The sequence below is a fragment of the Dipodomys merriami genome, unplaced genomic scaffold (assembly GCF_024711535.1).
Source record: "Dipodomys merriami isolate MVZ:Mamm:240054 unplaced genomic scaffold, mDipMer1.0.p SCAF_290, whole genome shotgun sequence".
NCBI lineage: Eukaryota > Metazoa > Chordata > Mammalia > Rodentia > Heteromyidae > Dipodomys > Dipodomys merriami.
The window spans coordinates 1422674-1447500 of NW_027204382.1; the positions used below are offsets into that span (position 1 = coordinate 1422674).

A 24827-nucleotide genomic window follows, 5' to 3' on the forward strand; every position below is an offset into this window, starting at 1 on the left:
TAAATGTTAAATCACTGATTGTTATATTGTATTAGAAATAAAATTCTTTATAGCATGGAGAGAAATAAACTATAAAAAGTATTTTCTGGTAAAAGAATTTTAATAATAGGCAAAAAAGAAACGAAGGAGCCAAATCTATCATAATTTTACTTTGGTTTTAAATGCAACTAAGAACAGGAATGCTGGAAATTTAATATTTTGGTTCTTGTTCTTAAATCAGCCATATTCTACAGAGAAAGTAAATTAATAGATTCTCCAGGTTGGGAAAATCTTTAAACTCATTTAGTCTAATTTCAGGTAATTGTTCTAGAAATACTAATTCAGGAAAAAAGCTCTGCTGAGTTAATAAAAAATAGCAAGTAAAATTTATAATTATTTAAATTACTAGCTTTGGTTAATATTGCTCAATATTCAACTTGGCGGAATCATTCTGATTATAAGCTTAAATGTATACTTTTTGGCTTCCAAAATATTTGATAACTTTATGAGTAGAAAATAATTTTTCTTTACCACACTCCAAAAATACAAATAGAAATATTTAAGCCAAGAAAAAAAATGAACATGGGAAACATAATTTTTTAAATTGAACTAGTCCTCTAAACCTGACCAGTCACTTTTAAGACCTTAATTAGTAACTTAAAAATATCAGGTTTTTCTTAGCATTGGAAAAATTAGAATTTTAACTATATAAGTGAGGAAACATTTTTAAGCTGAGGTATTATAAATAATTTTTAAATAAGAATCTCAACTTTTTCCTATCTTGATAAGGTCATTCTCATAACTAGAAAAAGAACATTTTAAAACTAAAGACTAAAGACATTTAGGTCTAACTGAATTGCTAACAAATTACAATATTCTAGCATAAATTTATTGGATTTTTCCTATTAAGTATCTCATTACTACATTAATATAATTATATAGTCTGTTGCAGAGCACATACCGGTGTGAATAGATTTTATAGTAGCAAACTATACTTTTATATTTGGTTTCTCATAGGCAAATATATGTATATGCACAAATACCCTCATCCACTCATCTATTCCTATTATGTATAACTGAACACTAATTTGAGAAATTAAGTAGACTACTACTTTGATCACTAAAAATTATATTGACAATTGATCAAGATTTACACCCGTGTTTAAGTAAAAAATTTTAAAATCCACTTTGAAAAAAAGTGCTTTTAAAATGCCTTTACCTATATACATGCCATGTTTTAAAAGTCTGCGTGTAAGTTTACATGTTACTTGTTATGTGTTTTAAGAAAGGATTAGTCACTTACTTATAACACCAGTCACAGCTAGCTAGATGCTCTCACTGGCTTGGACAGACTAGTGTGGGTTGTGATTAACTTAAAGATTCCAGTGTACTTTCACTACAAAAGCCATATCCTCTCACAACAAATAGGATTAAGTTTTGATGCTGCATTTGACCCAAACTGTTGAAATAAAGAGATTTTGTTTATGTCCATCTGTACTGAGATGTTTGGGTTAATTCAAAATAGTTTTTTTATACGTAGGGAAAATTATTCATTCCATGAGTCAGTTTATTTGCTGAAGTTGGTAATTACCTTGGGGAAAAAAAGGCAAGAGAAATACCATAAACACTGTAATAGAAAAGACCTGAAGTTCTTGTGGTAAACCTTCAACCTTGCCACCATAAGTAAGCCTAGCACTTTGATGAAAATTAACACTAGTTTTGTAAAGAGCACATTGGGGGATTGCAGTCAAGTCTTATCTTTAGTTCCAGTCAACTAGCAATCCTGAAAGAGTTTGCATCATCATCAGAACAGGCCATTTGATAGGATTCTACTGCTGTACCTAATCAATCTATGGAAGACTGTGGCTGTGCTGTGTAACAAAGCTAAAATAGATTTACAAATGGGGTTTTAGGGGATAAGCTCCTCCACAGGATTACATATTGATTTTAAATATAAAAAGCTTATCATATAAACCATAACTACAAAAATAGTGAACCTATGCATAAATCCCTTTAGAAGAGCACCCACTTCAAACTCTAAGCCAAGAATAAATCAAGATGTACAAAATCCCAGAGAAGATCCATTTCTTGTGCAGAAAATGAACATACCACTTTCTAAAAGCCCACCCCAATGTGTGCAGAAATGAATTTATCTTTCCTGAGGGAGCATTAAGTAATCTGAACAACAACAACAAAAAACTATAGGAAAAGTATCTAAAAGATGTTTGTTAGCTTGAGGGATCCTACAACTTAGCTCAGTAGAGTGAAACTCCTGCTATGAATACACCTCAGGAAAAAAGGTGGAAAAAACAGTTGAGACAAAGTGACTATGGATTCTCAGAAGAATGGATGTATTGAATATTTAGTATGTTTTGCTCTCAGACCAAGCTGTTAATATTTCTTTCAGTGTGCTATGGCTATTAATACTCTATACTTTTCTCCTGATCAATAATTTTAACAGCAGATTTACTTAAAAAGATTTTAGTTTATTACTGAATCTTAAAATTACCAAGCAGAAGAGATTGGAAAAGAAGAATGAACTTTAAAACAAAGGAAAGCAAAACAAAATCAACTTGTGTTGCCTATTCGTGTGTGTGTGTGTGTGTGTGTGTGTGTGTGTGTGTGTGTGTGTGTGTGTGTGTGTGTGTGTGTGTGTGTGTGTGTGTGTGTTATTTTAAGCCCGTGTGTCCATTCCAAGAGTTGAACTTCACAATGCTCAGCATCTCTCTTGGCTAGCTTTGCCTATGTCCTGCCCAAGCCAGTGGGACAAGCCTCTCTGGAAGATAGTGTCTTTCTTTGTAATCAACAGGCTATTCTGTTTCTTCAAGTCTCCCCTTTCCCTAAATGAAAACCAGCAGTAAGATTGGAGGCACTGTCACACACAGGACAATGTAATTTACAATGAAGGAGAAGGAGGGAGAGGAAGAGGGACATGGAGAAAAAGGAAGTGGAAGAGGAAGGAGAAGGGGGAGTGGGGGAAGGATGGACTATGGAGAGAAAATATTAACAAAATGATTAATAACTGCATTAAAAGTATTTTTAAAATATGACTATTACTCCTCTATGTATACAAATGCCATGCATGATTTCAAAATGGTACATTATTTAACATGGAAGCTTATTTAAGATTGTAAACTTGTATGTATGCAGGGATAGGAAGGCCACAAAACTGTTATCTTTTATATGAGGGAGGCCTTCCTTTTATGATGTATTTGGTAATAATAATACTGGTGTGGGGGATAGAACAACATGTAATATCTACCTTAAAAAGCAGCTATACTGTATCAAGTTGTATTTTAAGGACAATTTATTTTTCTACAAACAGGAGAAGTAATTTTTTTAAAGAATACTTAATTTCCAGTGTAATGTACAATGAATCTATTAAGAATATACTGTTTAATAAGCTATTTTTAATGCTAAATATATACACTATATATCATACACCATATTTGCATATACATAGTGTTTTCTGTATATACTTTTCAACCTTTTAGTGTTTCACTTGCTTAAACATTATACTATGATCACAAACATTACATCCAGAGGGGGGAAAAACCCATTAATGTACTTGTACATTTTCTTTCAATGGCAGTTTCACAAAACTTCTTAAAGAATTCTGACAAACATTCAGATAGCCATTTGAAGGAAACTGGCTAACTGGAGGCTTTTAAAATAAAATAAATCGAGTTTCTAAAGATAGATATACAAATGTTACCAGTGGTATTTATCAAATGAGAGTATGGATATAAAAGTAGCTAAAAATAAAACTAACACAAATAGGACAAATATATATGTATATATAGGATAAATAAGACACATTATATTTGATAGCAATAGTCTATTAAAATATTTTAAAAATATAATACTTCACTTGGCTTTCTTTTACAAACTAAGATTTCTAGTTTCTGAACTAATTAGAATCGACTTATTATGGATCAGGTATCTTATCAGGTGAAGAATGAAATTACCATGGACAGTCAATGGGTTAAGAGGTCAATATAGAATAGGAAAATCAATTTGCATTGATTAGACAAAAGATCCATTTTACAGAGCCCAAAGGATTAGCTTTTAGGCAGAACTCTTTGAACTAGAAATATTTTCCAGTGAAAAATATAAAGAGAAGATATTATGTAACACCTATGAATTTTTTAAAAAAATCATACGTAGTAAATGGTACAGTTACGTTAACTGATGTTTACTGATATTTTAAACCATGCATAACATTTCTATGCAATTCATTTCTATGAATTATAAATTGTATCAAAATATTTAATTTCCCCCCCTCATGTTCATCTTTGCCTACCTACCATTTAAAAGGAGTTTGAGTCTTAATAGCTACAACACAGTCTGGAGAGTGACATATACCAAAGTTGACAACAATGATATGATAAAATTTAGAGTCTAAAGATGAAAAATCAAAATGAACATTTTCTTAAACCTTCCCAAGAGGAAATAATTTTAAATTGCAAATGTAACCAAATCAGTTAACTCTTTATATGTTTATTTTATGTAAATTTAGTCTTGTTCAATCAAAAGTTAAGGTAATTCTGCATAGTAGCAAACATAATGATAATTATCTATCTGAATTAGGATCCTTAGATTTATGATACTGCTTTCTGCCTCCAAGGCAATTATTTGTAATTCCTGTAGATACCTCATAGACCAGAGGTGGTAAAAACCAGATGTGTGTTCCACTCTAAATATCACATTGAGAACAGATACTCACATACCTCTCCTCATCACTGCATTTCTTACCTTCAATGGCTAGCATTGCCCGCAATTCCCGGTTCAGCAGCTCGTACCTTCGTTCTAAATCATGTTCTTTTTCCCTAGGCAAGTTGCAAAAGTTCATCAATATGCTAATTACTAAATCATTAAACACTTAAAAGAACCTTTAGGTTACATTGATTTTAGGACTCGGAACTGACTTTTCTCTTTAACTTTAAGCCACTCCAAACAAATGATATACAAACTCAAATCCTTTCTCAGCTGAATATTTACTAGTGTGCTTATTTTCTTCCCTCAATTTTGAATGGCACAAAGGTATATTTTAATCTGAGCATTAATAGTTTTATTCTTCAGTGGTGCATGTATTAAGTGCCAGGTATAAAGTCATTTTTGAAAACACTTTTCATAGTTTACAATAAATACTTTTTAAAAATTCAAAACCCCATGTGAAAAAGAATATAAGAAATACAAAATGCAGTGCAAATTTAATATAGCGAAAAATAAAAAGTTCTGGACAAGTTTTGTGTCTCACTAAATTTTTGTTAGGTAGAAGTTATAAAATTAAATGTTTTTTTTTTTTTTTTTTTTTCCTTTAACCAAAATAAAACATAGTAAACTTGCCATTTCCCACACTAGGTGGCATACTATAAGAACATTGCTGGTAAGCAGAAAGGAACAAGCATTAAGACTTTTGCTGAAGTGAAGTTAAAGACTAAGAATGTTTACATATGGCCTAGTTTCCACTTTAATTTTTACAATCATCAAAAGATCACTTCAATTAATTTCTTATCTTTCTTAGATTAATACTGCTGTCATATGATAAATGCATTTTTGTCCTTATAAAGATTGTTTTCTTACACAAAAATAGTTCCTATTCCTTTACTTTTTGCGTCATAAACACTTCTTTTCTCCAGTGTCTATTCTTCTCCTTAGCTGACTGGATAAAAATTATTTGCTATTTTTTAAAAATACAAAATACTATAATCTCTAAGGAAACAATTAACTTTAATAAATATGAAACCCCAAAGCAAGCAATAACAACACAAACCGAAGATTTATCAGTAGAAAAATAGTTGTGAGTACTTACAGAAGAGACAGCTGGTTCATTCTTCTTATTAGGGCATTTTTTTTATTAACTAACATAAACCATTCTTGCATCATAGCTTCTTCTTCTTCCGTATTCCTTCCTATAGTTCAGGAAGAGTAACTTCTTATTACATGACATTTTACAAGCCAAATAATCACTTAGCACAATTCTTTTAAGATGAAAAATATTTTAGCTACTTCAGTACTACATATTTCACTGCTTATACTGTAAGACTGAAGTTGAAGGTCTGGAAGAATTCAGTATTTAAAAACTCAATCTTTTAAAGCTGGTACTATTCAGCATATATATCTTAGTTCCTTGAACATTCCAATAGATCATATTAACACTAAGTACTGTAAATAAAGTGTTCCACCTTATAAATCCTCCCCAGAGGCTGACTTGCTATTATGTTTCAATGAAGAATTCACAGTGCTGATAGACATACAATCATGATTTAAAAAAATCCCCAAAACATTAAAAAAAATCATTACAAGAACCATAAAACTAGGAAGAGATCAGAAGACTGGATGAAAGCTTCCACTCATAACAATTTACTTTTTAAAAATTTTCCTACTGCAAAGTAAAATAAGATTTATATATTCATATATATAAATAAAAGGTATATATATATATATATATGTATATATATATGAAAGATATGTACATACACACACACACACACACACACACACACCATTCTGGAACTCATCAACCAATAAGGTAACCATTTCCACATTATTAAATGAATGTAAATGGCCATGCTACTAAAATGCCTCTTTGTGAAATAAAATACATTATAATGAATATAGTATTCAGAAGACACTTGATTAAAGAAATAATCTAATATTTTCGATTATGCAGTTACTGATTACATACTGGAGATATTTGAAGTTCACTAACAGTCATACCCATTCCATCACTAAATCAGTCCGCCCTTCTCCATCAAAGGCTAGTACATTTACAATTAAAATACAATATAATATATACTTGGAATTCTTCATGCAAAAGTAGACAATTTACTTTTTAAAATTGTACTCTTCTAAATTATACTAGTCAAATTGATAACTGTTTAAATTTTCCCCCTGGATTTCATTCATGACTGTATTGCTTTGCTAGGCCAATATTTAATATTACCAGTTCAAGTACTGCATAACATTCATAAGATTAAGAATTTTCTGGGGAAAAACAAAGGAGGAGATAACAAGAGGAAATGCTTGAGAGGAAATGTACTCAATGCCTTACTCATGTAACTGTAACACCTCTGTACAGTATCTTTACAATAAAAAAATTTTAAAAATTAATGCATTAAATATCCCAGCTATAGCATTATTATTCTGTTTTATTTTCTTTTTAATACTTTAAATAATAATACAGAATAAAAGAATAATACAGAGGTATAACAGTAAAAAAAAAAATCAAGTCTTATTTCACTAACCCTACCGTCTTTACTTCCCTACCCCAGATCCCATTTCGAGGATTAAGTACTATTACACTTTAGCATATCTCCTTCCAATCACATAGATATGTCTATCAAACACATGTATATATCATGTCTATACACAATTACAAGTTTCTTTAACACCACTGAGCTGAGTTACATTGGCCTATGATTTATTTTCTCATTCTGTCCAAATATCAACTTCATTCTTTTCAATGCTTGCATCAACCGTGGGCATGCCATAGTAAAACTATTTCTGCATTAATAGAAATTGGAAGAAATTTAAAAAATAGAATAGAATACAAAAAAGCTGGTCTGTGTACAGGAGAAAAATAATGAATTTCTAAATATCCCTATAAAACAATCATCTGTTGTTTATCATTAGGGAGAATAGTGAAGATATGTGCCTTCATTAAATTCTGTTAAAACTGAGTGGTATGAAGCCGACTTAAGATAGATTCTTTTAGAGCCTGAACAAAAGTCTTTATTGTTTTACAGTATTCTTAATCTCTCCTTTAGGGTAGCTGGTTTTGTATTCACTTTGGACCATGTGATGTCTTGACACTGGTCATGTGATACAGGCTGCGATAGGCACAAATCCCTGGGTAGTAACAAAAGAAGAAAGAGTAAAAAGAAAAAGCTGAGAAAAAGCTTGCAATTTGGAAAAAGGCCAATTGTACCCCGTGAAAGCTTTTTGATCAGTGAAATGACACATGTGGGCAATATTAATAGGTGTAGATTTTATGATATTTTTGATCAGTGAAATGACACATGTGGGCAATATTAATAGGTGTAGATTTTATGATATTTTATTTTCTGATTAAAGATCTGATTCTTGTATTCATAGCCTAAATAGGTTCTAAAATATAGACATATTAAAACTTTGTTTTGATTTTAACTTAACCTATAATTGAGGCTTTCAAGCAATAGTAGAAGCAACCAGCCTACTCTTAAATTAGCATTACTTTCTTCAATGGAACACTGCTTCCTTGAGTATAATAATATTGATGTGGTACTGTGTTATTTTCAGTTTAACTCATGCCTATGATTTCTAGGTAAGAAACAAAGATAGCCCTTTTCCCTTATTGTTAGGAAATGGCTAATAATAAAAGAGTATCATGTTTCAAAGAGAAGTAAACCTAACAATAAATATTTAAGGACACATACATTGCTATATAGATTATTTAAATTAAACCACAAATCAATCCTGTATCACAAAAGCTTATCAGAGATAATAATATATAATGATGGAAATGTATACTTAGTCTATAGTAATAAAAAAATTAAAGTTTCTTCTTGGGCATCATTACACTATTGTTTTTAGAGATTTAAAAAATTTTTAAATTTAAAAGGCTTTTAAAAGCCAGTAAGCTGAACCATTACAAATTAATCCTGACTTTAATAACTGGTTAAAGACCCCTTTAGCTTTATAAGTAACAAAAAATATTAAAGCCTGTGATCACAGTGAGCTTTTCTCATTTCTCCTCTAACCATTTGTTATTTAATCCAATACTAGTAATCCAATTTGTCCATCAGACTTTTAAAGGGCAGAATGCAACTTCCTCAGCTTAGACACTTTTCAAAGTACAATATATTTTTCAAATGAATGCTGGATGTTTCATTTTTCCCAACTGTTCGTAGCTCTAATGCAGGAGGAAAAAAAGAACAAGATGAACATTGTTCATACTGATTAAGTAAGAGCTCATTAAAGAGCTGTCAGTGCAGCACTTTGAATATGCATGAAGCATATAATCAGATCTAGTACCGTCACTAGAAGAGAATACGGTAAGTACAAAGGATTGATTTAATTACTTAGAGTGGGCTGTGGTGGTAAAGCAGTCTTGTTAGTGAAAAAAGAAAAAGAGGTTGTATTCTGGCAGTTATAAAAAAGGCAGTTTTAGCTTCTGCCACAATACTTAATCTCAGAATAAAGCACTTTACATTGTAGCTTAAAAATGAAGACTGTCATTATATTATAAAATGGCCATAAATCATTTAATCTTGTTTAACCATACCTGGTTAACTACTTCTCTTTCAAAATGATCTTTAATTTGTAATTACAACCACACTTTTACACCTGAGAGCCAAGTGACACTTTTTAATTTGTTTAGTTTTTAGAATTTATTTTTATTGTCTTTAAATAATTGTAAAAGGAGTTTCAATCAACATGTCAATTTATGAGTACAATGCATCTTGAGCAGTTTCACTTCTTCCATCATTTTCCTTCCTCTCAAATTTTTATCAGTTTCATCATCTGAAAAACTCAAGATACTTAGTATAAAAAATGCCTAAAAAATGAAGTCACGTATACAGTTACTAAAACGTGACAGCATGACTAGGATATTTCTTTATATATTAAAACAATACCTCATGCATTTATAATTATATTACCAATAAAAACATCATACTCAATAGACACTATGTTGAAAATGAACTATACAACTTGTGAGGGAGTGGGGTTGGGAGAAAACAAAGGAAGAGGTGACACTGTCCAAAAAGAAATTACTCATTATCTGACTCATGAAACTGTAACCCCTCTGTATATCACCTTTACAATAAAATTTTTTTAAAAAGCATCATAAAAACTGAGTTTTTCACCTTAACATTATGACAATCTGATTATAAATGTGTTTACTTAAAGACTTGTGGTTTTAAAAATAAACTGCAATTTTATTTTGGTGCTGGTCCTAGGACTTAAACTCAAGGTCTAGGAGCTATTCTTTAGCATTTTTTTTTTTCCCCTCAAAGTTAGCGCTCTACCACTTAAGCTGACGCTCCACTTCCAGTTTTTTTGTTGGATAATTAGAGGTAAGAGTCTCAAGCTTGCTCAGGCTGGCTTCAAACTGATTGTCAGATCTCAACCTCCTGAGTTTTTAGGATTACAGGCATGTGTAATGGGCACCCAGATATCACACTGTCTTAATGTCAATTTTTTTCTCTTAATCAATTTTTCTAGCTGGAGTACGATTTGTAAAATTATTAAGCAATCAAGAATAATATAGAATTTAGTTACTTCTCACAGGTACCAAAACTATTTAACAGAATGCATCATATAATGAACAGTACTATGTGTAGTATAAACATTTACTTAAATGTCAGTTGACTACAAGAACTGCTTTTATTTACAACCAAAAACCAAAATAAAATGATTTAGTTACAATTTCTTTTAGGAATTCATTTATATACTCAAGAATTTCTATGTGGTTTCATTTAGTATTCAGCTATGAGAATACACACAAATGAATTAAAGATTAAAGTGATGCCCAAATTCTGAAACTGTTTTTTTTGAACTCTGGGCCTGGGTGCTGTCCTTCAGCTCGACCACTTGAGCCACAGCGCCACTTCCAGCTTTTTCTGCTTATGTGCTGCTGAGGAATCAAACCCAGGGCCTCATGTATGCAAGGCAAGCACTCTACCACTGAGCCACCTTCCCAGCGGAAACTGGTTTTTATAATTTTTTTGTAATGCTAGGGAGAGAACCAGGGCTTTGTGAGTGCTAAGCAAGCTCTCCATGACTGAGGTATGTCCTAAGTCACACATCCATATTTTAAAAAAAAAGTATACATGGCACAAGGTTGCACCTATGACTTTTCATAGCTATGAACCTCAAAGGCATTAGTATGACCAAAATTTCAGAGAATGAATCACTCTCTGAACTCTCTACAGGTGAGCACTTGGTAAAAGTTGAAACTTTCCAAAGATGAATTAGTTTTAAAAATATATATGCAGCATACTTCGTAAGATGGCGTAAAATACAGTGAAACACAGGCATCATTCCACAGAATAGATAGTAATCTACTTGGAAAATCAATTAGGCATCTGTTAATCGGGAGAAAACCTGAACTGTGAACTGCACTCACAGATAGAGAGCACTTCTCTCCTGAAGCCCCTCTTTTGGGACTGGACCAGTCAGACTCCACTACATTCTAATCTTCTAAAGCCCTCTCAGACAAGTCATGGGAATGACTCAAAAGCAGTTCTAAGTGGGGGCATGGTGGCACATGTGTGGAATCTCAGCATCCTGAGTGCTGAGTGAACAGAATCTTGAGTTCAAATCCTGGTATCAGTGTGCTCCCCACCCACTACAGAATTTCCAGAACTTTTAGTTTCTAGTAATGAATGAGTTCACTGCCCCACATATGCAATTAAACAGACCTATAGTATCCAAGGGTATACAGACCTAAGGAGACCACAGCTGAGGAAATACCAAGAATGCTCAGGGTGCACAGGATTCTGTACTGTATGATTCACTGTTTCTCCCATAATGCCAGCCAACTTCTGCCAAAGACATGCCACCTTGCAACATATCTAAAATTTTCAATGTATCACTTAAAACGTATTACACGTTCTTTTTGGCTTGGGAGAATGACCATATCTTGTACCAGGCATGATTTGCTCTTTGTGAGGCATATTTTCACAAAATATAGGGGAAGGAAACACTTGGCAGATCACACAATGATGTAAACTGACTGAAATCATCTCTCCTTTCACTGAACTGCATAGTTCACCTGTAGGAATTTTTCCTAAAACATTCTCTTCACACCTATTATTTTTTGACTATTCTTGGCCAAAACCATGTGTAATAAATCTGAGGTCAAAGCAGCAAAACATACTTCACCACGGGGGTGGGGGGGGGGCGAGCAAGTCTTTCTCTGCTGAACTGTGGCCATGCAGTAGACAGCTACTCCAATGTGAAAGCATGGCTGTGTTATTACTTTACATAGTAAAATACAGTATCTCATGCTTATTATAAATATATTACCAATAAAAACATCATAAAAGTGAAGTTTTTACTTTAATATTAAGACAATCTGATTATAAATGTATGTTTTGCTTTGTTTCTTTAAAGACCTGTGGTTTTGCCTCTAAAATGTGACATCTTTCCTTGTACCATAATGTGTGTGTGTGTGTGTGTGTGTGTGTGTGTGTGTGTGTGTGTGTGTGTGTGTGTGTGTGTGTGTGTGTGTGTGTGTGTGTGTGTGTGTGTGTGTGTGTGTGTGTGTGTGTGTGTGTGTGTGTGTGTGTGTGTGTGTGTGTGTGTGTGTGTGTGTGTGTGTGTGTTTGTCCTGGGGCTTGAACTAAGGGCCTGGGAGCTTTTTTTTTTCTTCTCAAGGCTATCATTCTACCACTGAGCCATACTTTTACTTCCAGGTTTCTGGAGATGAACTGGGGATAAGGGACTTATGGACTTTCCTTGCCCGGGATGGCTTGGAATTGTGATCTTCAGATCTCAGCCTCCTACATAGCTAGGATGACAAGTAGGAGCCACTGGCCCCCTGCTCTATTTAATCTTTTTTTTTCCTCTTAATTTAAAATAAGCTCTTGAGCCAGGAACCAGTAGCTCTATTGTAATTCTAGCTACTAAGGAGACTGAGATCTGACAATTTCAGATTAAAGCCAGCACAAGAAAGTCAAATCCATGAGATTCTTACTCCCAATTAACCAAGAAAATGCTGGTCTAGAGGCATGGCTCAAGTGGTAGAATGCCAGCAAAAAGCAAGAAAGCTGAAGAATGTGAGGCCCAGAGTAGAAGCTGCAGTACTGGCATGCACAAATACACACAGAAAATGAAACAGTAAGAGAATAAAACAAGTAGAAGCAAGTGGTATTAAAAGCATTAAAGTTGGGATCCTTTTATTCTCATGAGAAAATAAGATCTTAATGAGTACTTCTATGGCACTTGACACATTTTTTAGCTTTGGCTATCAAGTACTATTAATTCAGAATGAATTAATGAGAGATATAGCATTAGGTGGGTTTGGAATGGGTAAAGAAGCAGTATATAACCAGTCAACAAATGCAGGAGACAAGGTAGGTATTTGTAATTTTATGTATTATGTCTTCACATACTGTCTCCCACTCAAACCAAAGAGGAAAACTTAAAAGAAGAAACTTAAGAGGAAATTTAAAACAAAAGATTAAAGAAATTTAACATATTCTTATATATTGATAACAAAGTCCACTAAATTCCTTTAGGATTATTAAGTTGTTTTGTTTCATTTTTGAGTTGTAGAATTGAGGTATGGTACATTGTCAGGCTAGCCTTGAACTTCTGGGCTCAACTTCCTGAAAAGCTAGAACTAGAGGAACATATCATTATACCTGATTTTGAAAATAAATGTGTGTGTGTGTGTGTGTGTGTGTGTGTGTGTGTGTGTTTATAGTTTGCTTAAGGCTATACATGATTTTTCATTCTGTATAAACTTCTTCCAAATACCATTAAAACAAATTTTCACAGAAAAATTTCTATATACATTAAAAATTAATTAGCAGTATTAAGAGCAAATTAGCTGGGGGCATGATAGTATACCCTATGATCCCAGCTCCTTGGTGGTGGGAGGTAGAACTCCAAGGCCACTCAAGGCAAAGAGCCAATTTCAAAAGCAAAACAGTTTTGAACATTATATATATATATAAGGGCAGGGAGTGTTCCTCAAAGTAATAGTGTGCTTGTCTAGCATGCTCAAGGGTCCAACAGATAGGGGAAAGTGTAAAAACATATCAACTCAATAATTTTTCTTTAACTTGTAAACATTTCCTGAGGAAATAGCTCCTTTGAGTTCATGAGTACCCTTTATATTCCAGTACAGAAGTGTTATGTGGGGTCAGGGAACAGATACAATTACTAGAACATCTATGAAAAGGATTAGTATGCATATCTAAAAGACATAATTTACTGTCCACCGGAAAAAGATCTGGCAACAAAATGAACAGTGGTTTATAAGCAGAACTTTGTAAGCCCCTGTAACAACAAAAGGAAGACTGAGAGCTATTTGATCTGGCAGTTCTTTCCCCAAGATGAAGGACCTCTCAGACACATCTAGTTGTCTCTATGCATCACTATCTGTATTTTTACAGAAAAATGATTCATTTGTAGAAACTAGGAGAAAGATGTTAGAATAGAGTTTGTATCTTTCCATAAACTACCTCGATTTTGACTCAACTGAGGAGGCAACTCACATACACTTATCCATCTCTAATGTTATTCTTTGTAAAATCAAATTGTGAAATCAGGCTTAAGCTTCTTAGCACAGTGTCAAGATGAAACAGAGGAGGAGAAAGGCATTTGTAAAGTTGCCTCCTACACAATGTCCTAAAATAAATTTCTCAAAATGAAACACACAAGTTCAGTTTGTTTTGTATGTGACTTACAAAACTCAAGTAACTAGTATACCAATTCAATGAAACTTAAGCAGATTAAAGGACTAGCAACATTCCTAAGGCTGCCTTCTCAGGAAGTAACTGCAACTATGTCGGTTACTGTTTAATACATAACCTAATGGCTAAACACTAGCAAGAACAATTCTTCAGTCTTTATTGTGGTTGGTACTGGGACCTGAACACAGAGCCAGGATGTTCTCCCTTATCTTTTCCACTCCAGAACTGTGTTCTACCACTTGAGCCACAACCCCACTTTTAGCTTTTTGGTAGTTAACTTGAAGATAAGAGTGACATGGACTTTCTTGCCTTGGCTGACTCTGACTCATCCTCAGATCTCAGCCTCCTCAGCAGCTAGGATTACAGGTGTGAGTCATGAACAGGCACCTGGAACAGCTTTCCAGACTTAGGTCAAATTCCTAAACCTGTTCTACTTACATTTCTTGGAGGTGGAAGCAGAAAGGAAGAGAGGGAAAAATGGTGAGGAGGTGAAGAAGAAATTCTTAAAACAAAGAGATGAGTTACAGAATGGGATACATACATTCTTGTTAAAAGCTAAGTAAAAAGGAAAAAGTAGAAACAATGATAAATAGAAAAACTAAAATACTGATGGCAGCAGTTTCTTGTATATTAAATGCTCACTGTTTGCCATGCTGTACCCAAGTATTCAACATTTTGAAATAGGCAGTATTTGTATTTCCTCCAGTTTTAAAAAGAGTTGAAGAAATAGAGGCTTAGAGAGATTAAGTAATTTATCCAAGACCAACAACATTCCAGCTGGGACCTTGTTGATTTTAAACTCTATGTACTTCAGCTCATACCTCTAATTCTAGTTACTCAGGAGGCTGAGATAGAAAATTGTGGCTCACAGCCAGCCAGGGAGGCACTCCTGAGTTCAAGCCCCAAAACAGAAAAAAAGAAAAAAAAAAAAAAGAAAAAAAGAGTCTATGATCTTAAATCTACCTGTCATGTTTATCATCTTTTGGCCCCATATTTCTCAAATGTGGTCTGTGGATGATCTGTCATAGAATTGCCTAAAAGATGGGCTCCATTCCAAATTCACTAAATTAGAATCTTTAATCAAGGTCTAGGAAGCTGTATATTTAATAGCTCCTTTTTTTTTTAGACAGAGCATTGCTTTGTAGCCCAGACCTGGAACTCTCAATCCCTCCATGTAAGCCTCTGAAGTGCTAGATTAAACCATCAACATCAGATTTGTTATGGGTACCAAAGTTTGAGAACCACTATCTTGGGTCTTTCACAAAAAAAATCACTGAAATTAATTTTTCATAAAAAGAAAGGGTGATATTCCATGTATAACATGTTATTTTAGCATTGGCATGACATTACACAAATTTAATTTCACATTCAGAAGAAAAATATGTTGCTGCCAAATCAGTTCAAATGCCTAAATTTTACTTCATAGATAGTTGCTGAGAAAAGAAACCCACCACATTTTCCTAGAATTTCTACTCTTTTAAATGTTAAATTTTTTTTGTTACAGTCTTGAGTAAGGACATACTTTGCTTTCAGCAATAGGCATGTTCCAGATAGAAACTTCTGGTGTTGGGATAAGTCTTTAGGTTCAAAACTTGCATTTTACACTTCCAACTCAAATTTTATAGTTATGGAAAATACCCTCTAAATATCATTGATAGAAATTATATATAAATTTGTTTTTCTGTATAAATGAATAAACTTGAGTCAGCAAGATGAGAAAATTCAGCCTAAAACAGAGTAAAAAGCTGGAGCATACAGTGAGCACTAAGAGGAGAGGAAACAAATGTTACAAATGAGAACCTTAGGAAGCTCTTCGCATTTCTGAACCAGAGATTGCTTTCTAGAATCTCATAATCTAAAACCTACTGCATAAACTAGAATGGGTTAGTGATAGTAGAGCGCTCTTACTTCTAAGCACAATTTATAAAGTTTCTTTCTTCAACAGTGCAAATAATAAAACCTAGGTACAAACAGATATTTGAACTAGCTGAACAAATTGTGAAAATAAAGAAAACCTCCAAATGTTAGTTTTCTTGTTACTGTAGAAGAAAAAATAAAGAGAAACATTTAGTGTGGTGTGGTGCTAGGGCTCAAACCCAGGACCTTGTGTATGATACACAAATGTTCTACCACTCTACTTCTCCACCCTGATATAATGAATTTAAAAACTTAAAAGTATAAAAACTTAAGAAAAGCACTATTAAGTACCTTACTTTTTTTTTTTTTTTTGGGTCCGGTCATGGGCCTGAACTCTGGGCCTGGGCGCTGTCCTTCAGCTCTTCAGCTCAAGGCTAGCACTCTACCTCTTGAGCCATAGCGCCACTTCCGGCTTTTTTTTTTCTGGTTATGTGGTGCTGAGGAATCGAACCCAGGGCCTCATGCATGCAAGGCAAGTGTTCTACCACTGGGCCACCTTCCCAGCCCCTAAACTTATCTTTTAAAAGAAATTTTATCCCTTATACTGTCTCTTCATTGTTATTTTCATATAATTAAATGCCTCACTGTAATATATTTGTATAAAACAATAAAATGTAGAAATGCAAAAAAGAACAATATTTATTGTCATAACTTTTTTATTTGGTGCTTGATCACGAGTCATTCCCACTTTTGATATATTTAATTCAAAGGAGACCCTGAAAAATTTAAGTTTTCAGTGAATCATACAAATAATATTAGGTAACATTTATTAAGCTTTTCCTATGCTATTTGCCAGTACTGTGCAAAGGTTATCTCATTTCTTACAATTCTCTTAGCTGACATGCAATACCAACTTTGACTCAGTGTGTTCAAAGTTTTGCTAACCAAGGTACAAATTCTATATAGTGTACTATGATTCAAAATATATTTGTTGAAAAAAATGAAAATCAAAAGACAAAAAAACATAAACAAGCTTTATCTTTTGAGAATTCACTGTAATTTCATGCATGCTAGGCAAGTACTTTACCATTTAAACGATACTCTCAGGTTCCTTTTTGTTTTTCTTGGCAGTTTTGGAGCTTGAACTCAGGGCCTGAGCACTGTATTTTAGCTTTTTTGCTCAAGGTTGGTGTTCTACCACTTGAACCACACTCTACTCCTTGCTTTTTGCTGATTAATTGGAGATAAGTCTCATGGAGTTTCTTACCTGACTGACTTTGAACTACTCAGTAGCTGGGATTACAAGAATGAGCCACCAGTGCCAAGCTTTAGGCCTCCATTTTTATGTTTCAGGCCATATTATTCTCATTCTATTATAGTGGAAACTAAGGCTCACATTTGAAGTTAAGCAGGGATGAATATACATAGCAATAGAGTGGAATCTTGGTTATCTTCTTCCCAACTAACTAGGGTTCCAACTCACCTCACAGCAGAAATGGCTGTCTCTGTTTTCAGATGAAAGTATATTTAGGATGAATCACTAAAAAAAAATGTCCTTCTCCAATAATTTTGTCAAAATTAATGGAAGACATATAGCCTTGACACATAGTTCACAGGGCACTTAAAAGAAAATTCACATAGAAACTTTGGAAAGCTAGACCTTTGCTCACTGTTCTATCTGCCTATCATTCTGTTAATCACAGATGTGACAGAATCAATTGTTTGACATATTTCTATATGCTTATATACTCACATTTCTGCATACTAAACTAGAATAGATTCACATGACATTGTATCATAATCTTGCAATTAGAAAATGTTACTATTTTGAATTCTTGATGTCAGGAAATATAAAACAAAATCTTTACCTAATACAAAAAAAAGAAACCAGATACAAAAAAGAAACTATAAAACTACATTTAACAAATATATGTTGGCATTTTACTTCCAAAAAGGAATGAATTCTGTCAACTCAGAGTTAATCAAAGGATGTGGCACACTGCTGCTGAAAACTGCAGAAAAACTCACTTTATAGAAACATTTCAATAATAAAATCTTTTATTAAAAATGGCTTATTTATGATGACACAGACTGAGTGCCAGGTGAATTTGTTAGTAATAATTATTTCAGTGAAAAATAAGCTAGGTCTATATTTTAAAATCTTAGAGATAATTTTATTTACTTTATAATACCAGATTCCCTCACTTTTTCTACTTATAAAAAGTTCCTTTGCAGAAGCAACCTTGTAAACAAGCCTGTTCCTTTGATATTTTATTTGTATAGAGATCAAATGAAAACATTCTACTTTATTTATATATTTACTCTTTGTGCTGGTCCTGTGAGCAGTTCCTAAGCTTTGTGCTCACGGCTGGTACTCTACCACTTGAATTACACTATACTTCGGGCTTTTTGGTGGTTAACTGTGGAGTCTCACAGACTTCCCTGCCTGGGCTGGCTTTGAACCGTGATCCTTAGGTTTCACCCTCCTCAGTTACTAGAATTATAGGTGTAAGCCACCAGAACGTGGTTTCTACTTTTATTTGGTTTGTCACATTATAAAAAGCACTATATTCAAGCCTAAGTTCTTACTTTCTTTTAGTTTTGTAGCCAAAACTCCAAAAACAGGTATCTCAACTTAATGTATACTTTTAAAAGCCAATGACCTTTTTTGTCATTATAATTTGTGTGAAAATAGACGTTATAAAGTAGAACTTCTACAAAATGGTGACATTTTCCTACATGAACTTTAATTCCCACCTATATAAGATCATAGTAAGTGATTAAGAATACTAAATTATAAAGTATAAAAATGGTTGTGTTATTTAGAATGTATTTTCTACATTGCCCTGATTTTCTTAACTGTAATTGTCCAAGTTATTCCTGTTACTGTAGGACTTTTCTCTTCATTTTGTGAGGAGTGGGAATAAATTATAATACTTTCAGAGGTAAGATTTTTTAATATCAATGTAAGCAAAATACAGCCATAAAATACAATTTTCAAAATAAAAGTCAAAGAAACATCAAAGGTATATGTTGCATGTAAAAAAAATGGCAAAAATTTCCTCTAAAAATCTGGAGTGTGTTACTATTTTTAAATCTTTTCCTTCCTTTCCTGGTTATTAGTTGTATAGAATCAGTTTAACTTTTCAGTTCAAACCAATTTTGAGTTTCATTTTTCCTCTTCTAGGGTATGGGAAGAGATGGGGGATTGAGAGCAACTGGCAGATAAGGGAGAGAGAGTGAAAACTATGTCCCTTAGAAACATATAATTAAAATCTAATATAGTAATTATCTCCCAAAGAATGTATTTCTATCATATATACTTCAACAATCTTAACTTTGTTGTTTTCTATAGTCTAAGTCATAAAAAGCATGTAACCAGCCATTTTCTAATGCTCTCTATTATAGACCCTGTTTAATGTTAATGAATTTATAGGCACAAATAGCTAGCATCAAGGCTATAGTGAAAAGCAGAACACTTCAAGCATTTAATACAGCTAAAGGGGCAGATTAGAGATCAATAACAAAATCACCTGGTAAAAAAAGGAAAAAGGTGTTGCATTAAAAGGCTTTTTGCTTTACAGTGAAACAATACTGAGAAACCTGTATTTTAGCACTTGTACTCAACAGGCACTCCAAACTATGCAATGATGAGAACAGAGACCCATCCTTTCTAATAATCTTGTGACAAAAGCTAAAAGACATCATCCTATTAACTAGTGATCTCAACTGCTAATGCGGAGTACTTCCTGGTGCCTTTTATGTAGAATGCTGCTATTAAAACACCACTAAACATTCACTCTGAACAACACAGAATCATTCATCTTTTATCAGCATCTCTTGTTAGAAGAGTATGAGTGGGGCTGAAGGTGTCATTGATATTATGGAGTGGAAATTAATCAGAAATTTTTCTCATATTTTCCTCATCTCACTAATTTACTTTTGTTCAAATTTCCTCCTGTTAAAAAGTTCATACCCAACCCCCTGTTGTACTCTTTTAAGTTAAGAATATTCAACGAGTGCGTCTGCTGAAAAGCACTAGGTCCTAACACAAAAAGCATTCGAAATTCTCATTTAGTTGTCTTTATTTTGCTAGCACCATGTGGTCCTTGAAGATGTAGAAAACACGGGAAGCCGAGTAAAGATCAGAGCAAGCTCATTAGCATTCTGACAAAATTGGAGTGGTGGAGATGTATAGTTTGCCTAGTTTGTCGTTTTGAAAGCTACCGGTGGTAAGCTTTCTATTTCATTGTGCCTTTGTCTTTTTTTTGGGGCGGGGGGAGGTGGTGGTGGTGGTGTTTCAAAGCAGCAGGGTATTTGTTAGCCTTAGGTTTGCACAATGCATTGTGGGAACCTTTCCTGAATGTTCAGCCCTATATAGTATCATTCCAGTTTGAGTCAAAAAGTTTTTTATTTTCCTTCACCATTTATAAGAAAGAACATGTATGTGACTCTTGGTGTATAACCTTAATGTACATTATCACAATTTCGTCTTCCCTGTTGCCTAAATCATGAAGTCCAAAGAGAGAATCTAAATTCCCTTACTTTCCTTCTAAAATAAAAAATTTTAAACATTAACACTTGTGTTCTTAATTAAGTAGCATGCAAGATTGGTTCATTCAAAACTTAATGTTAAATAATTTTTCCATTTATTTTTTAATCTAGTATAAAGAAAAACATAGTTTGTATTTTTAAAATTAGGTAAATAAGGAATATCTCTTAGGATACTTCAATAAGTTATTACCTTATTCATTTGCTTTTATCATCTTTTTTGTCTTTATTTAATGTATGACTCACTTTGAAGAGCTAAATGGGCTACATTAATGCTACTATTCAACATGAATGTTTCCAAGTTGCAATGAAATGGATAAAGGTCTTTGGGGATGAATTTATCTAAATCCTCGTGATTGCCCTCCTATCTTGGATGATGACCCAAAAGAATGTCAACAGCTCATTTTCCCAGAGAGCTGGAAGCAGTCCCTATGCAAGCCATAATCTGCACATTCTCAAAGAACCATTTCAAACATTATATTTCACAAGCTATTTTAAGTGATTTTCCTCTCATCTCTAGTATCCTAACAGTACTTTGAATATCAGTGTCTTTGAAATTAGGGCTAAACAAAATTTTACAAATGAATTGTACATATGGCATAGAAGTTTTCAGATTTGCTTTCAAATGTGTATTTTAGAAACACGATCATCTTGTTACAGTATTATTTGTGGCATAAGTGAAATAATGTCTAAAAATACTTTTCTCATCACAAAAAAGTGCTTCTCATTGTTCATTATTTTACTTAGAGTCAATTCTAACTTACAGCTTATCAAAATCCCAAGGGAGGACTGGAACATGGCTCATGTGGTAGAGTACTTGCCCTGAGTTCCAACTCCAATGATACAAAAAGCAAAAGCAACAGAAGAAGAACAATGGTACATAAAATACAGCACATGATATAACCAAATTAAAATACTTTAATGGGCTGGAGATTTAATAGGAAAGGGGATTTAGTTCAGTGGTAGAACACTTGCCTAGTGTTCGAGAGGCCCTGGGTTTGATCCTTAGCACTATAAACACAACAAAACAAGGCAAAACACCCAACACAAATAAATGAATTATTTCTTCATGAAGCTTTTGACAGAGAAGCATTTGGTTATATTATGTTTTACTTCCTTCATTCAGTGAAAAGCCATTATACTAAAAAGCATATCACAGGGATAGCTTTTATATATGAAATATTCATATTATATTAAGAGTGCCTAATTAAAATGATATATATCTTTTTCATGTCTCTAAGCTCTAAATTCACTGCTTAAAGCTTATTGGTTTTCTTCCATAATTTAAAATTTCATTCTTAAAGCAAAAAAAAATAGAAAGACTTGTTATTTATCAATAACTTTTGCTATGATGTGACTACATATTGTTAGAATACGAAATTTGACTAACTTAAAACTATGCATTAATATATCCCAAGTACCTGTTCTTCAGCTAGCTTAAAAATTCAAATGGATGTTACTACATACATAATAACTAAATTAGTTTATACTTTGCAATATGAATAAAGTTGCACATTTACCCCTTCAATGCATTTTTCTATCAGTTTCCTAAATAAAATCATCTGGACTAGCTATATCAAATGAGAGAGTACTCAAGAGTATTTAAATTCAGTTTTAAAACAAATATTTTAGCAATTTACTTAGCTTGTAGGGTCTGTTTCTCCCAAAATCATTTAAAAACTACCTTGATTTTAGACTTTATTAGAGATATTCTTGACTGATAAGGCCAAGATTGTTGTTAAACAATTGTAGAAAGATATGTAAAAAAGTAGAAGTTGGAAAGGCAGTGAATTTAAATTTTTTTTAAGGTCTAAAACACACTAAATTTGAATTTATAATAGCTTCAAAGTAAAACATAAAGACAGAGTTAAAGCATTATAAGTAAACAAATGCAGTCTACAGTTGATAGCAACAAACATGTTAACATAGCTTTTCTGTACCACATCAAACTTGAAGCTCAAATTATACTGGTGCTTAGTTTTCTATGACTTAAAGGCCAGATGTTTTTCACAAATGGCCAACAATCGTTGTGAGAATAAATTAATGATTCATTTTTTTAAGCTTTGATGGAATTAAGAATACTTCTTTTCTCAATGTGCCCATGTGAATGTTTGCCCGTTAAATTTCTTCTTTTTCCTTTTTTTCTTTCTTTCTTTTTTGACAAGTGAGGCCACCCGGCAGAAAACAACTGATGCAAAACCCAGGAGTAATCCCTCTGTTTAGTTCAACACTATGGTTAGCCTTAACACTGCCTTTATTATCCAGTGGATTTAGAGGAACTTTCATTTATTTGTTGGCCTCAGTTTTCAATTCTGTTGCCCTCTTTAAGGAAAACTATAGCTATTCCTAAGTAAATACATTTGCATAGTACTACAATGAAATGCTCTAGATTTTATTATACTCGCAAGCTAAACAGGGATTGTGTACATATGTAGCATGAAAAATATGTGGAAAGCATCAAGATATAACTTAATCATAAACCATATTGCAATGAGGCTATAATTCCAACAATATCTTAAGTATATAGATATTTACTTAAGAAAAAACCTGAAGCCATAGAAGCCTAAGAAATTTATTTTCAGTTTCAAATTGCTTCATTAAAACTTTCTTCGTGAAAGGATCATTTCAAATAAGTAAATAAATACATAAATATAACTTACCACACAGATAATATTTTCTATTAACATTTAGTCTAAATTATAAAACACTTATTCTATGTAAGTAGAATATAATTTTTTAATTTATCTGTGAGTTAAAAATTAAAGATTCACTTCACTGTGAAGAAACTATAGCAAATAATCCAATGTTTTATTTATTTATTTCTATGTGCATTGTTTTGTTTTAGTGTTACTAAAGACCAACCCCTCACACATTTTATGTTACTTCCCTATCTCCCAAAGTATTTTTAAGACATGTTTCAAAGTGTGGATTGTTTTCGTGAAATAGTTAGGAACTGAATTTTTGTTTTGAAATGAGCTGTATAACAACATGGCTCAGGGGAAGAAAAACATTCTGGAATGGGAGAAAATACCTGTTCTAATTTTGGCTTTGTGCCAGTCTCTTACTGCAACTTCAGTGTTTTCATCAGTAAAATAAAAACACAAAGATGATCTCAAGATCCTTCATATTCACAAACAATTATAACTATGCAGTAGTAATATATATAATGTATATAATGCAATATTAGAACTTAGTGTTTAAAAGTTGACTGTTAGCTTGTTTTCTCAGTTGCTTTAAAAGGTGATTAGTACAAATGACATCATGTATAGGTAGACTACAAAAAGCCAAAATTTAGTAGAGCTTCTCTAGAGTCTTACATCATTCATTAAATGAAACATGTAAGACTTAGTGAGGAATCTTAAAATCCCTAATACCCTTTCCTAACAGTTTTCCCTAGTTAATGAATGAACATTTATGCAGAGCAAAACGCATGGCCCAAAATGTTACACTCTGATTTAGAGGTTGAAAGGATCAATCCTACACACAACTGTTCTTTTTTCTTCCTTTATTTTTTCCTAGAAACAGTAGAATCACTTTATAGGTACAGTTAGCTAAGAAAAGTTCCACATAAGACACAAATAGAGATGCTAATGCAGGACATTTTAACTGTATCAAAAAAGTGAAATAGAAAACCGATAATATTGAGGATATATTTCAATGGCAGAGTACTTTGCCTAGCACAGAGAAGCCCTGGGTTCAATCCCAGCACTGATGTGTGCATGTGTGCATGTATGTGTGTGTCTGTGTGCGCGTGTTGACATTCTACTATTCAAAAGAGAAGTAGAGGTCTCCTACTAAAAATGCAATTGGGTTTTACACTATATAATATTCTCTTGGGTATAAAAAAATAAATATGCACTTTAGGGTGTTAGCAAGTCATATACATTTCTTTTTATAAAATTGATTTTCCCATTGGACTAAGCACATCAATACAAAACAAATGAACTACCAAAGTGCCCTAATTAACAATTTTGCAAGTCTTAGAGCAACACTGTGGTCATTAAAGTCTATTCCATGGCATATCTGTTT

General features: G+C 33.0%; 1 protein-coding gene across 1 annotated transcript in view; it reads right to left on the minus strand.

The window, feature by feature from the left end:
- The window catches only part of LOC138839054 (EH domain-binding protein 1-like), a 49629-nt gene that overhangs the window by 2955 nt on the left and 21847 nt on the right, over nt 1-24827 (minus strand). Inside the window, exons 6-7 of the mRNA XM_070038710.1 lie at nt 5795-5894; nt 4735-4808 (exon numbers count right to left, since the gene is read on the minus strand). Coding sequence (XP_069894811.1) covers nt 4735-4808; nt 5795-5894 — 174 coding nt within the window. The remainder of the gene's footprint in view (nt 1-4734; nt 4809-5794; nt 5895-24827) is intronic.